The following is a 14,162-nucleotide window of genomic DNA, read 5'->3' as shown; positions in this document are numbered from 1 at the left end:
GCAGTTGGACACACACACTTATAAGCCACACTTTTCTGTTACTGAGAGACGAAGCAGCTCAGGTCCTGGTGTGTGTGTGTGTGTGTGTGTGTGTGTGTGTGTGTGTGTGTGTGTGTGTGTGTGTGTGTGTGTGTGTGTGTGTTACTCACGCTGATGTGATGGCACGGTAGCGCTCCTGACCAGCTGTGTCCCAGATTTGGGCTTTCACCGTCTTGCCGTCCACCTGGATGCTGCGTGTAGCAAACTCCACCCCGATGGTGCTCTTACTCTCCAGGTTGAACTCATTGCGGGTGAAGCGGGACAGGAGGTTACTCTTTCCCACACCCGAGTCACCAATCAGCACCACTGAAACACAACAGGAAACAGGAAAGATGAAGGGAAGATGTGTTTACATTACAGTCTAAACACCAAGTCAGCTCAACTTCAGGGAGAGAAAATCTGTGCAATTAGGAAGCACACAAGTGATAAGGAATCCATTTCAAAGACAAGACAACCCCCCAAAAACTAAATGGCTTTGCATGTGGTGGCAACAGACCACAGCTCTCTCTCTTCTACTCCTTCCCGCCTGATTCTTCTCAGGTCTCACAGGAAGTCCAGCTCCAGTCACAGTCATGGAGGAGACACCAAGGAGAGCTGGACAGGGCCGTAAGAAAAGACATCAATCCAGCAGAAAGGAGCGGTATGTGCTCCTTTGTGTTGCCTGTGACATCATCCAGCATGATGGTGTGTGTGTGTCTGTGTGTGTGTGTGTGTGTGTGTGTGTGTGGCTGGTGGGAAGCTTGGGGATTTCTATTCTTTCACTTTGATTTTTTTTTTTTTTGTGATTTTGAATCCCGCCCTCAGAATGTTGATGATTGTTGGTTCCTATTGCCCGCTGTCACGTCATTTTGTTCTCATCAAATTAGAAAAATGTCCATCAGGAAATATTTTCAACTTGAATCATACCTCCATCAAGTTCCGTTGCGTGATTTAAATGTTAGCTACATTTTTCTGAGCCGTGTAGTTTTGTCAAAGACAGTTGTAAATCGTCAACATATATTATTATTAATATTAACATCCAGTGTGTGAATATCGGCTCTTGTAAGTCCAGTTTGTCATTTGTAGGAAAATATACAACATTAAAAACGACTTATTCCAGAAATCTGTATTAATGTCATCTATCCATTTATGATTATTAACGTTAAAACCACCGTAACAACTGAGACGTTTGTTCTGAAACATGTTGAGGTTAAACACACAGGCAGTAGTTTGATTTTTAGCAGCTATCTTAGCGATGTTAACAAAAACACTTCTACAACATACAATGGCGCTAACATGTGCTAGTCAGCTGTTCGTGTCACTGTAAACAGGCCCGAGTGTGGCAGATTATTGATTGACGTGTTTATTTCCCCCCGATCGGCTCTTCCCGGCGATCTGGACCTCTGGAAAATGTTTCGATAACGTTAAAGGTGTGTCCGCGGCACTGACAGCCAGCTAACACAAGCTACACGCTAACCATTGGTCCAGACCGTTTCGTGTTCGTTCACGCAAATTGCAGAAGTGAGGATTTGATTTCCATCATTGAGCGTTAAGAGTGATCTACTGGTGATACATGTAAAATAAACAAATTGCGGATAAGAAGATTGAACGATGTCAGTAGAAAAAAGGCCACAGAGACACAAAGGTTCAGACAGCTAAGTTAGCAAGAGAGCTTCCAGCGGGCCTGTTGTCTAGCTAACGTCAACTAACCGAAAAGGGCCAGTCAGCGAGCAGCATCCATACAAACACCGTACATATCTATTTACCTTTGAACAAGTAATCATATTCGTCATCTCTAGTGCCCATCGTGTTGTGGAGAAATGCCTAGTCCAAGGTTTTAATCCGGTAATCAGGTAAATAATACAATGCGATGTGTATTTTAATCTTGACGGGGATCTGTAAACGGTACTTCCGTAAATTCCTCTTCTTCTGTGGCCTTCTGTTGACGGCACACAAAGAAAACTACGCCACCAAGTGGACAGAAGGAGGAACACGTGTCCGCCCGGCATATGGATGTTCCGAGCCTGGCACAAAGTAACACTAATATAATTACTGAAGTATTTTTGCACATTCAAATGAATGAGTTTCATTCTCTTTCTCTCACACACATGTCCCAGATTTTAGAAATACTGAAGTCATCAGTCCAAGCCTTCTTACGTCTGAATCTGCAAATCTACAACATCAACTGTGATTTTGGCATTTAACTCTTCAGTAAATCATTTCACCAACATGCATTTTAATCAAACAATGAATCTTTTTTTTCACCTTTTTTATTTTTTAAAGTCATTTCTATATTTCTTGATCAGGCCATCCAGAGCCCTCACACACTGGTATGCCTAAATGGAATACAGCTATTCCTGATGTAATTACTTGCACCCAAATCTACACATCTGCTGTAAGAAAGTGTGATGGATAAAGTTCAAAGTAATATTGTAGTCAGTATTTTTATGCATGTGTATACTTGCTTTGAGCACAGTCAAAGTGTGTGTTATGTGCTACATGTTAAATAAAAAATAAAATAACAGTAATGTGCTTATAAACTTTAATTGTAGATATGTTCAACAGTAAAAAGGCTACAGTGCAAGCAAATAAATCAAATGCAGGGCTAGGAAAATTAAGCAACATAGTCATGAATTCAAGGAAAGGTTATAACAAATTAAGATAAGATAAGATAAAAGTTTATTATCCAGAGGGAAATTAATGTGCAACAGTTACAGACTAAAGATGTCATTAGAAGGCTGTACACAAAGGGTCCAAAGCCTGATTAGCTGCAGTTGTGTTTTGTGTCCAGGTACAGATGGTATACTGAATGAAGGATACCATCAAGGAAGAGTTGTGAGAGGAGGATGAAATGCGAAGGAGGAAGTGACAAGCAGCCTGTTGGGAAGAGGAAGCAAATTGTAAATAAATGAGAGAGGCCTTTCAGAGGGTGAGACACATCTTCCTCAGAGGACAGGTGCAGTGACAGATGGATTAAATGACCAACACATTGCTGAAGACGAATAAATGATTTGGAAAGAGATGGGAGGGAAGTAAAGTGAATGAAGTTCAAGGATTTTGCAGTTCCAGCACATCATTAAGAGGAGCAGGATGTTTATTAGAACACACAGCATGAGGAAGGGTTTAAAAAACATGGGGGACAAGGGGAGATGAGGGGGAAATTAGAAAGATAATGAGAGAGAAAGTACAGAACGTGACTGAGCTCAGCTCGGACCTGCGCACATTAATTAGTATTAACTACTGACCAAACACAGTGTGAGAACTTGTCATATACTTGGATTTGGGCCATTAAAGTACCAATCAGAACAGAATCACTGAGGGTCAGCTGGTCTTATTGCTTTGCTTTTGTTAAGTCTCATTGCTTTTATTTCTTCACGGACTCAGGAAGGATTTTCCGTTTCATATTCTGAAAACAGAAAAGTGAAAATGTTAGAAATCTCATTACAGATCTACATATTTTGCGTTCTTAATGACATCACTCACTGCCACTCTGTCTGACTTACAGCTTTCCCCCAGGTGGATTTGGATTTTTTGGTTTTGAAGTCCTCCAGTGTCTCGTAGGTGTTGCCCTGGATCTCCACGCCCTCCCCAGGGATCTGTTCATAGGTGTTATCAGGTAGACGGCGGCTGGGAGGCGTCGGGCCCTGGGTTACCTCAGAATACATGTAGTGCTCCTGCCGCACTGAACAGTGACCCTCAGCAGCGTGGTAGAGTGGGTTAGGCTTGGACATTTCACACATGTCAGCCTGCTGCTCGTGCCTGCTGTTGTTACGCTGCTCGCCATCCCTGGATTTGTGGATGGAGTAGGTTTGGCAAGTGACCCTCTTCGCTTGTGGGTTGCTGATCTGGTTGGTGTCCTCCTCCTGTATGTTGTTGTCCAGTATGGGCAGAGATTTACTCCTGCTCTCCCCCTGTGTCAGCTTTGAGAACAGGAGCCCTAGTACACCCATGGTACTCATATCAAGGTGATGGCTTGTGTCAGAGGGAGTAGATGACGACAAGTCTTCGACACTGTCAGCCATTTGCGGCGGTTTTGCATTGTCTTTCATTCTCTCCATTCTGTTGAGCTCTCTTTGGACTTCTATGGTATACGATGTGTCAGGCAAAGTCTCACTCAGGGTGTGGCTCAGAGGAACGCCTCTTTTTGGTACTGGAGGCACTACCTGTGAGAGATTATACCAAAGGAATAAGAATTGCATCATTGAGAGACGTGTACATAAAACAGGTGCTACAAAACAACGCAGCCTAATATTGATGACACACCCAAAAGTGTAGTTAGTGGTGATGTTGGTATTTCATTGAAAGCTGAGAGTTGAAAGTGGCCTTGACTTAATGGATATGTTCAAATAAGTGAATTTGGAAACTGATTGGTGTAGATGCTGAGGTATTTTGTGTGAGTTTAGTTTTAGTTGTGTGAAGACTTCTCTGTTGTATTGAGACACCCTCATCCCCTCATGTAGTCTTTTTCCAGTAAAAGCCAATCACTTAGTTTTAATTTCCATCATACCGGTGAAAGGGACATCACCCCTACAGACACTGTCCCTGTCAGCTTTCTGGTTTTGGATTTCTGTGGCAGTGCAGGCAGCAGCACAGGGGGAAGGTCATTTTGCTGTGAAAATCTCTGGTTGCTGCCAGGGTTGGTGTCACACTCAGTCTTCTGGTCCCACAGACGCCGTAGAGCATCGACATTCACTCCAGATAGGCCTGTGGAGTCGAGCCTCACCACATCATAGAGCTCATCTGTATTTATCTGCAAAAACAAGAAGTGTTATTGTCACCTTATCTTCACGTTGAAGGCCTTGGGTGAAATTCAGCCGACGAAGGGAAACGGGTGAGGCATGTCATAAACAACATAGGAGACAATTACACCAACCAAATGGTATAACACTTCAGTCTTTATGTAATGCATAATGTGTAGTATTGTATACTTTAATGTTTGCACAGTATCTGTAACACTTTTGATGTCTTTGATCAGTCTAACATTCTGATGCTTTATTTACTATAATTAAAGGAGCAATGCCAAAGTGTAAAATATAAAAATATCAGTGTCAAACTTTTATTTTTTGTATGTTTTTATTTAGTTCATTGAAAAATTTGGCTTGATTATTATTCATGCAATTTTAAAGTGCCTAGTAAATGCATTTTGTTAGTTCTGCCTATGTTTTCAACCACCATAGCAGTTTACCCATCTCCCTGACCTCACACATCTCGTCAGGCCCTTCTCACCTCATGACAGCTTGAGGTCAGGCACTCGCCAAAGGGCTCTATGGGGCTGACCTTGTAGTGATGGATGAGCTCTGTAAGGCTGCGGTGGGTCTGGCAGTCTCCCGACACCACAAAGAGCCCATCTTGGTTCTGGGTGATAACAAAATGGCGGCATCTGTCATAACCCCTTTGGAGGAAAAGCACGGACAGGCAGATGAAGGCAGTGAAGATGTATTTTAATAAGTTTCACCAGATTTGATTTGTCTCACTTGTAGGAGAGGATGTAGCCGATGGCTTTATCGCTCAGACGAATGAGAAAAGAGCCCAGAACTTTATCTCTCAGTAGATCTTCTGCATCCCTACAGCAGGGTGGCAGACAGAAGCAATCTCACAACGTCACATGCAAATTGGTTTTTAAAAAAATAGCTGTGCCTGTTATCACCTCTCTGTTATCTCTTTACCCCTCTCACCTCCAACAACAAGGCATTCAGATTGCACAAAAATCCACCAACACTGAGCAATAGCACACTGTTACTATTGGATGGATTACAAGTTTGATAACAATTATATCAAGAAGTGGTGGAAGTTCCAGGTCCGGATCGTCACAACTCACCTGGTCCTCTGACTAAAGGCTAGTCTGCACAAAAAGAGTGAATTACCCAGTCATCTTGTATCCTAATCCATGCCCTTGTTAATCCTTAATAAAAAATATGTAATGTATTATAGATGAGCAATAAGACAATAATAAGAATGGCATTTGGATGGCCAGACTGTGAGAATCCCTTTAGTTTGTATATATGATCCTCTGGACTACTTCCTTCATCTGTTTTAGCTCTTTAATTTATCTGGAAAGTCCCTCCAACTGACATTCTGACATTCTGGTAAAAGGCCAGAATCATTTATTACAGATAACAAATTGTTGACACAAGGGAAATGTTCCTACTTGTCTAAAAAACATATAACAACACGATTAGCGAAGTCAATGATTATGACTTTTAAATCCTCTATAGCTGATTACCGAAAGTTACATTTGTCTTGATGCTCTTGCTGTTGTGCTTACTTTCTAGCAGCGAAGCCTTGAAACCAGTCAGGGAAGTTTCCGTTGTGCAGGATGATGGATGCCTGCGTCTCAGTGAACCATCTCAGCACCAGCTCCTTCAGGCCTCCGTCAGACATCTCCATCTGCAGGTCAACACCCAGCTTTTTCTCCATCTTCGCACGTTAACAGAGATCCCAGCAGTGCGGCATGCACACCCTGTGCTCTGATGGCCTTTGCCTCTCAAATGGAAGACCAGCTGCCTCATTTGACTATTTGGGCTCATAATATCTCTCGTCTGAATTGTTGCATTGTATCGGTTTATCTACACCTGGCTTTTCCGTCTCAGCTGGTGCTATGCTTTGCTTGCTTGCTTCCTCTTGTCAGATTCAATTCAACTCTGATAGTATGATAGTTTGCTTTTCTACATTTCAATTTCTTTGCTTTCCCTGAATTTCAAGCACCAGTTACTCTGTGAATGAAAGATGTAAAAAGTTAGTAGGCGAAGTAAGTGGGAACACAGTTAAGTATGTGTGTGTGTGTGTGTGTGTGTGTGTGTGTGTGTGTGTGTGTGTGTGTGTGTGTCCAAACAGCAAGAAATTCTGCTTCTTTGTTCCACTGGATGGGGTTGATAATCATCTACATTATTTGCAAATTGATGAGGATTTGCAAGTGACAGCAACATTTTCACATGACATATTGTTGATAATATCTGCAATTAGCAAACTGTCAACAACCACAGAGGCACAAAACATTGATAGAGAAGATTTAAACAAACACTAACCATGAAAATCTGTAAGCTTAGTTACAGTTTTTCCCAGTCGCTTTGACCCAGCAACTATACTGTAATTCTCTATACTTACTGTAGTAAATCATGCGACAGTATTCCACATTTTCACAGTACACAGTAAATACACATAAAATATAGATACATACTGTACATATACTGTTACATACACACGTATACATCAATTATACAGTTAGTATCAGTCCGTCCTGTTTGTACAAATTGTTCAACATCGAAAAACTGTTAAAGTACCCCTTGTGTGTCTGCTTTGGCTTATTTTGGTATTTAAGGGTATTAGTTTGTATAGAGTTAATGATTTTGTATCATAATTGTTTGTGTCATTGTGGTTACTGGTATATTAAAGTGGAAACCGTATCATTAGAGTGAAGTGGATTTTGGTATTGATATAAAATAAACAGGTAGAAAGATAAAAGTAAAAGTATGATTTAATAATAATGATGGAATAACTGCGCGAGACAAACCAAAACAACATGAATGGGAGGCGCGCGAGGACAGGTGTCAGTCTCACGCGCGCGCCGATCACAACAGGTGGCGTTGACAGATGGGGTCAGAGAGCAAATGGAGGCCCAGGGGGCCATGAGCCATTATTAGTAGGTTTAGCTAACAGCGATCGATGGGATTTGCAGTGTAAAATGCGTTACGTGTTGTGGTGACGGAGGATTACCTAAAACAAAACGTACTTTCTGCGTTTTACCACACACACCTCTTTGTTGTCTCGTCTGAAAATAGTCATATAAAAGTCGCAGAGCTTTAAATGACATTCCGTAAGGCGCCCTCTGCTGGTGAACAGCCGGTGAACAGTATGTGTGGTAAGAAGCTCCCTGGTCTGTTCCGATCAGCAGAGCGACATGCTGTCACACACTGCATGACACTTTCAACACGGTAAGACCTTTCAGATACTTCTTTCATGTTACGTATTAACGCCAATAGATAACACTCACAATTTTGTGTTTCACTTATTCTACGGGCTAGTAAATCGATTCAAGTCTGAATTAGGTGATACACAAATGTGTCTCGACGGTTGGCTGTCAGATAAAGAATTGTAGATATGTTTGAGTGATTGTCCTGTCACTCCAAAACTCAACATGAAGTTTAAATGAGTTCCATAACTATGTTTTACTCAACCCTACCATGTCAGGATATGTTTCACCGTTGGGACAATTCCACACTGTTGATGTGTAGTGTCGATTACACTACAGGAATTACTTGTGTGTAGCATCATTTCTGCAAGTTAAATGTGTGTAAACAGCAACTTTGTGGTTTATTGTTTTAGTATGCTGCACTGCTGTTGATTATATAATATTATTATGACCATAGTTTGCACAATTATGCTATTAAAGAAGTTAATATTTAGCAAGGTGATTAATAATCAAACTGTGATCTATCATTACAGAGAGATGACAACTGACCCAGCAGCATAGTGGGCTTATATACAGTATTAACTACAAACAGGGGAGAGGACTGGGACCATGGCCTTATTTAAGCAACAGAAAGTGGAGGATTTCTATAAAATTGGTGAAGAGCTTGGAAGGTACAGCCCATGCATGTACATCTGTTTTCACTGACCTCCTCACTAGGTTATGCAAATAAGCTGTCTCATATTTCACAGTTATTGTGGCTGAGTATCTTTTGCATCAGCAGTAAACCTAGAGTATGTTGTGAGCTGTATAAGGAATAGTATGTCAAACAGCATCAGCATTCATATACTGTATAAACCAAAGCAAGTTTTCATACAACAGAGCTTGACTTACAGCCTGGGTAGCACACTCCAAAGAGCATGAGACTCTGAATCTCAGGGACATGACATCTCTATCTTCATTGGTTTAGGGAATATTAATAGAAATTGACTGTTTTGTGAGCTCAGTATTGAGGATACATTAAAAGCACGATGTAAACTAGATGATGAAGGCAGTGGCATACAAGGAACCCGGGTCTGTTTGGATAACTACAGCTCCAATTAGAAATAGCTTTTCTGAAGACCAGATACAGATCATGACCCAAATCCATTGGTAGCAAGAGTTTTGGTTTAAATGTTGGCTGCACTGTCCAACCTAGTGTTAACACAGGACAAGCAGTTTGAGGTGGCTATGGCCTAACATTTTAATAACTTTTAAACTATGACCCAGATCTTCTTCAAAAGGTGTTTTAATGTTGTTTGGCCCATGACCCAGATTGAATTAGCAGAGGTAATAATACACCGGCCTAAAGACAAAGAAAAGAGCAGGTGTGACCAAAGTTCTTTCACTACATATCGAATTGCATTCTCTTTGGGTTTATCACAGGAGTTGAGAGTTCTGCTTCATCTTTGACTGAGACTGACTGATAAATTATCCCAACTATACAAGAAGGTACTGTTAAAAGTAGCCTGTATTTGGGTTTACTTTTGTTTCTGTGTTGTGTTAGTTACAGACAACTGGCAGACACATGTCCAGCTGCTTTTTAAAGGAGTCGTCTATCTTTAGCACTGACTACCTCTGCTACCAGACAGGCTGTGGACGAGGAAGTGGAGTGTTGCCTTACAAATCATTCCACCCAACTGAAAAACATCTAACCTTTGAATATTAAATCATTGTGTTGGGTTGTGCTTATTGTCGCATGAAAGCCAGTGATCTACACGGAGCTTTGGATATATTTTAGTGTGTGTGTGTGTGTGTGTGTGTGTGTGTGTGTGTGTGTGTGTGTGTGTGTGACATAGGAGTGCGAGGCTTATCATGTGCAGCCGCAGTTTGCTGTAGAATTTCTGAACCTATAAATAGACTTGTGTGGTAAGTGGTAAATATTTTAGCGTTAAACTGAATCACCGTCGGACTTTGAAACTCAAAGCTAATGAGGGACACACAATTTCTAAACAACAACATACAAATGAAGAGATACAAAATATATAAAGATGATAATTGTATCACCATCCTATTTTATTTCGTCATCATGAATGACTGAGGCAGGCTAAGAGAGAAAGACGCAGAAAACATGTAATGATAATTAAAGTTATTCTGGTGGAAACACAATGTGACATCACCGTGACTCTGACCCGTGACCTGTTTGTCCTAGTGGTCAGTTTGCCATCGTGAAGCAATGCAGAGAGAAAACAACAGGACTGGAATATGCTGCCAAGTTCATCAAGAAACGTCAGACCATAGCCAGCTCTAGAGGAGTACGGCGTGAGGAGATTGAGCGGGAGGTGAACATCCTGCAGCAGATTCAGCACCCCAACATCGTAACGCTGCACGACGTCTATGAGAACCGCACAGATGTGGTGCTCATCCTGGAGCTGTGAGTATCAGAGGTGTCTCAAAGACTTACAGGCAACATACTGAATGTACAACAGATGTTTTGCATATCAAATGTCCACTGAATTACGAGTTTGGTCCCCTCCAGAGCTCGATTGGCAAAACACACCTGATGAAACAGATTAGATTAGATTGAGAACCACTGCTCTAGATGAAACAATTTCTTCTTTGAGTAGGATGTTTTAGATCTCCGAAACTTGTACTGATTTGTGTGTGTGTGTGTGTGTGTGTGTGTGTCAGGGTTTCTGGAGGAGAGCTGTTTGACTTCCTGGCCCAGAAAGAGTCCCTGAGTGAGGAAGAGGCCACACAATTCATCAAACAAATCCTGGAGGGGGTGAACTACCTCCATGCCAGAAAGATAGCCCACTTTGATCTCAAGGTCAGCCCACAAATAGACACATGTTGCTGCATGTAAGAATTGTCCTTTTGTTGAGCCAGTTGAAAAAAGGGTTCAGGGTTCAATGCTGTGTTGTTGGGTGTAATGTCACTGAACGTATTTGTATTGTGCGATTTGTCTCTCCCCCTCCAAGTTGTTTTTGTTTTCACATGAGTCTTGAAGTTTGTTTACTCTTATAGTGTATTTAATCAAAGACAGCACAAGGGAAACATGTTGTGTTTCCATTTGATCCAGTAGGTGGCACAACTAGAAAAGGAGACACATGTACACAGTAACTATGGTTAAGTTGTGTAGGTGTTCCTCATAAAAGCAACAAATGTTAAGTTGACCTTCCTTGTGTGATTGCAATGATTTTTTGCTGTCAACTCATAAGTACTGAATTTCAGAGCTTTCCATCAATACCTGAACACAACAACAAGCATGTGTTTATAGGGGCCAGTATGTAAAGGTCATTGTCATTCAGTGGCCATGTCAACGAAACTTAAGCAGGGTCTTTATGATGTGCAGTGCAGTAGTTGGTCTATGTCCTATCTATAAAAGTTCTTGCATCAGTCTGTCTGTAAATGTTTCCCTTTGCTTCTCTAGCCTGAAAACATAATGCTCCTGGACAAGAATGTCCCATTGCCAAGAATCAAGCTCATTGATTTCGGTCTTGCTCACAAGATAGAAGCAGGGGTTGAGTTCAAAAACATCTTTGGAACTCCTGAGTTTGTGGGTGAGACATATTTATTCACTACTTTCTATCCTTACTCTGGTTCTTTTATGTTTTGATAATTAATTACTCGCCTGATTAAACTCTGTCATCTCAGCACCAGAGATTGTAAACTATGAGCCTCTGGGATTAGAGGCCGACATGTGGAGCATCGGTGTCATCACCTACATCCTGCAAGTGAACCACAACAATAACATAATGCCATATTTCCACCTCTGCTATATGTTAATGATAATAATGTTGTGTTCCAGACTGAGCGGTGCTTCACCTTTTCTGGGGGAGACCAAGCAAGACACACTAGGAAACATTTCAGCCATTAATTACGAGTTTGATGAGGAGTTCTTCTGCCATACCAGTGAACTTGCCAAAAAGTTCATCAGCCAGTTGCTGGAGAAAGATAAAATGTAAGAGTTCAAGCATGTTAGAGAGCAGGAGACACATTTGACCAGATTAAATTTGTTCCTTGATACATTTGATCATGGTGTTGACAGTGCAGTAATTCATTTTCTCTTACAGTAAAAGATTAACAATTCAAGATGCTCTTAATCATCCATGGATCAAGGTACTGAGAAATGAATTTTCTTCTTAATGAGGAGAGATACTGTATGACATCATAAAGTAATGATATGGTTGGACAAAAATGCACAATTACAACAAAAGCATATTTACACAACCAATATGTATCAATGCTTGCTAATCTATTCATCAACTCTATTCATTCATAATCACTAATTACACCTCTCCTTTAACCTAAAGTCCAACGAACACAAGGAGGAAAATAAAGCCAAGGAGACAAAGAAACGGGAGCGGCGGCAGCTAAAAACCAAGCGTCTAAAGGAATACACTATCAAGTCCCATTCAAGCATGCCACCCAACAACACCTATGTAAACTTTGAGCGCTTTGCCCAGGTGGTGGAGGACATTGACCAGATGGAAAGCTCTTTCTGCAGTCTGGCAACAGTCCACGACTCTCTGCAAGAAGATATTGACGCAATGGTCTCTATATATAATGAAAAGGAGGCGTGGTATAAGGAAGAGAGTGAAGGAGCGCGCCACGAGCTCTCCCAAATCCGCTACGAGTTCCGTAAAGTGGAGGCCATGAAGAGGAGCCTGCAGGATGACATGCAGGCTTTCAGCACGAGCCTCAGCGCTATCAGCAACCGCTACCAGGAGAGACAGAACCACTTTGATGCTCTGCGGCTGGAGCTTAGCAATGAGCTGAAATGGGTGCAGGACGTGGTGGGTTCATTCCCGGTGGATGGAAGTAGCGGGGGGTATTCTGTAAACTGTAACCTCGCCACTGTCTTCAACAACGATGTGAACGAGGCCCTGAAAGAGCTGCTAAACCGTTCATGTGGAGGAGAGCTGCTATCTGGGATCAACCTGGACTTCACTGAGACTGGACAGCAAAGATAAAGCTCAGTCACATACAGGAAAAAACTGTTAACACTTTAAAATAATGCTGAAATGCTTATTTTTTACACATTGAGGTGACTTTTGCTAATGCCTGGTAAGATGTTTAAAAAGCCAGTATCATTTTTGTCAGCTGTGCCAGACTGTTGTGTTATCTGTGTCAGTGTGAATAAAGAGAGAGGCAGTGCGTGTTTCATTCACTTAGTTTGTTTGTGATAATAGTTATATTGGTGTTATTCTATGGATTGTCTGGAAACCATGTGTGTTTTGTTTGTTGTTTATTTAATTGTAATGATTCAAGTCAAAGTATTGAACAATTTGAATGAAAACTCAAACAGGATTAACCCACTTTACCCATCAATAATTATAGTTATTTTAATGTAATTATAATTATAGTATAGGCTAAGTGGACACATTTTCCATAATGTTATGTCTAAGCTTCATCACTGGCAAATATGGTTTGTGAAAAATGAACAGAAGAAGTGCCTTGCTTGACACACACACACACACCCAAAGAAGAAGACCCTCGAGGATACCAACATTATCGGCAGTTACATTAGTAATGTATAAAGGTGATATCATTATTATAATTTAGTTTGATTACATCAGGTTGTTAATTTGATGACATCACAATTGTTTATTTAAGAAGCTTCAGAGACTGTAAATTTTCATTTTCTAATTAAACAATAAAAAGTAAAGTGTCCTAGTCTCTGCAAGGCTACTCTAGGAAGTGACACATCAATACAGAGAAGGGAGCAAGACGTGCCACTACAGATAGATTACAAGGTTGCAAGGGATGTCCTCTTGAAGTATGTATTATCTGTAATCAACACATGTGTCTGTTTTTTCTCTGACTTATTGGCTTATCACACTTGAAACCTGCACTTTGTGTGAAAACCAGCTATTCTAGAATCCTGTTGTGAAAAACATCTGACTGCAGAGAGAGAAGTGAGACTGAAACTCTGATGAGATGAATTATGGTGTTTTTTGTTTGTGAACATGACTGCAAAATTGGATCTGGTTTTGAGATACGTTGACAACTGCAGTGTTCACTGCGGTCTCTGCATGACTAAGATAACCCCACGACTAATATCATGCCAACAATGAAATGTTTACTTCATTTGAAATATAATAATGAAATGCCAACAATTAAATATGAAACTTTTTTAAACTGAGTAATTTTATGTCATTTGTCATAATGTATGTCTTGGAGTTTAAAAGGGGGGTTTTGGCTGAAATTGTTGTACAGTGAACCCATTACTGACTGTGCGGAGTGTGGATTGAAC

General features: G+C 41.0%; 3 protein-coding genes across 4 annotated transcripts in view; 1 reads left to right on the top strand and 2 right to left on the bottom strand.

Moving 5' to 3' along the window:
• The window catches only part of rab11a (RAB11a, member RAS oncogene family), a 6,677-nt gene extending 4,741 nt beyond the window's left edge, over positions 1-1,936 (bottom strand). Inside the window, exons 1-2 of the mRNA XM_076155577.1 lie at positions 1,785-1,936; positions 150-345 (exon numbers count right to left, since the gene is read on the bottom strand). Coding sequence (XP_076011692.1) covers positions 150-345; positions 1,785-1,824 — 236 coding nt within the window. The 5' untranslated portion in view covers positions 1,825-1,936. The remainder of the gene's footprint in view (positions 1-149; positions 346-1,784) is intronic.
• A 374-nt stretch (positions 1,937-2,310) lies between these two features.
• sh2d7 (SH2 domain containing 7) lies at positions 2,311-6,524 on the bottom strand. The gene is made up of 6 exons (XM_076155576.1): positions 6,284-6,524; positions 5,493-5,582; positions 5,245-5,410; positions 4,526-4,768; positions 3,522-4,181; positions 2,311-3,424 (listed from the first exon to the last, which is right to left on the bottom strand). The coding sequence occupies exons 1-6, from the start codon at positions 6,433-6,435 to the stop codon at positions 3,383-3,385; spliced, it is 1,353 nt and encodes a 450-aa protein (XP_076011691.1). The 5' UTR covers positions 6,436-6,524; the 3' UTR covers positions 2,311-3,382.
• A 1,342-nt stretch (positions 6,525-7,866) lies between these two features.
• On the top strand, positions 7,867-14,047 carry dapk2a (death-associated protein kinase 2a). 2 transcript variants are annotated; one of them, XM_076155301.1, is made up of 9 exons: positions 7,867-7,949; positions 8,461-8,598; positions 10,116-10,337; positions 10,595-10,733; positions 11,337-11,466; positions 11,561-11,636; positions 11,715-11,867; positions 11,980-12,025; positions 12,220-14,047. In XM_076155301.1, the coding sequence occupies exons 2-9, from the start codon at positions 8,537-8,539 to the stop codon at positions 12,877-12,879; spliced, it is 1,488 nt and encodes a 495-aa protein (XP_076011416.1). In that variant the 5' UTR covers positions 7,867-7,949; positions 8,461-8,536; the 3' UTR covers positions 12,880-14,047. The 2 variants fall into 2 exon arrangements, with proteins under 2 accessions (XP_076011416.1, XP_076011415.1); XM_076155300.1 differs by having other exon boundaries at positions 11,561-11,867.
• Positions 14,048-14,162: the final 115 nt, after the last annotated feature.

The sequence above is a fragment of the Genypterus blacodes genome, unplaced genomic scaffold, assembly GCF_046128005.1.
Source record: "Genypterus blacodes isolate CSIRO-AG114 ecotype Tasmania unplaced genomic scaffold, CSIRO-AGI_Gbla_v1 ptg000067l_1, whole genome shotgun sequence".
In the NCBI taxonomy this organism is placed as follows: domain Eukaryota; kingdom Metazoa; phylum Chordata; class Actinopteri; order Ophidiiformes; family Ophidiidae; genus Genypterus; species Genypterus blacodes.
This window is presented reverse-complemented; position numbering and strand designations above follow the sequence as displayed.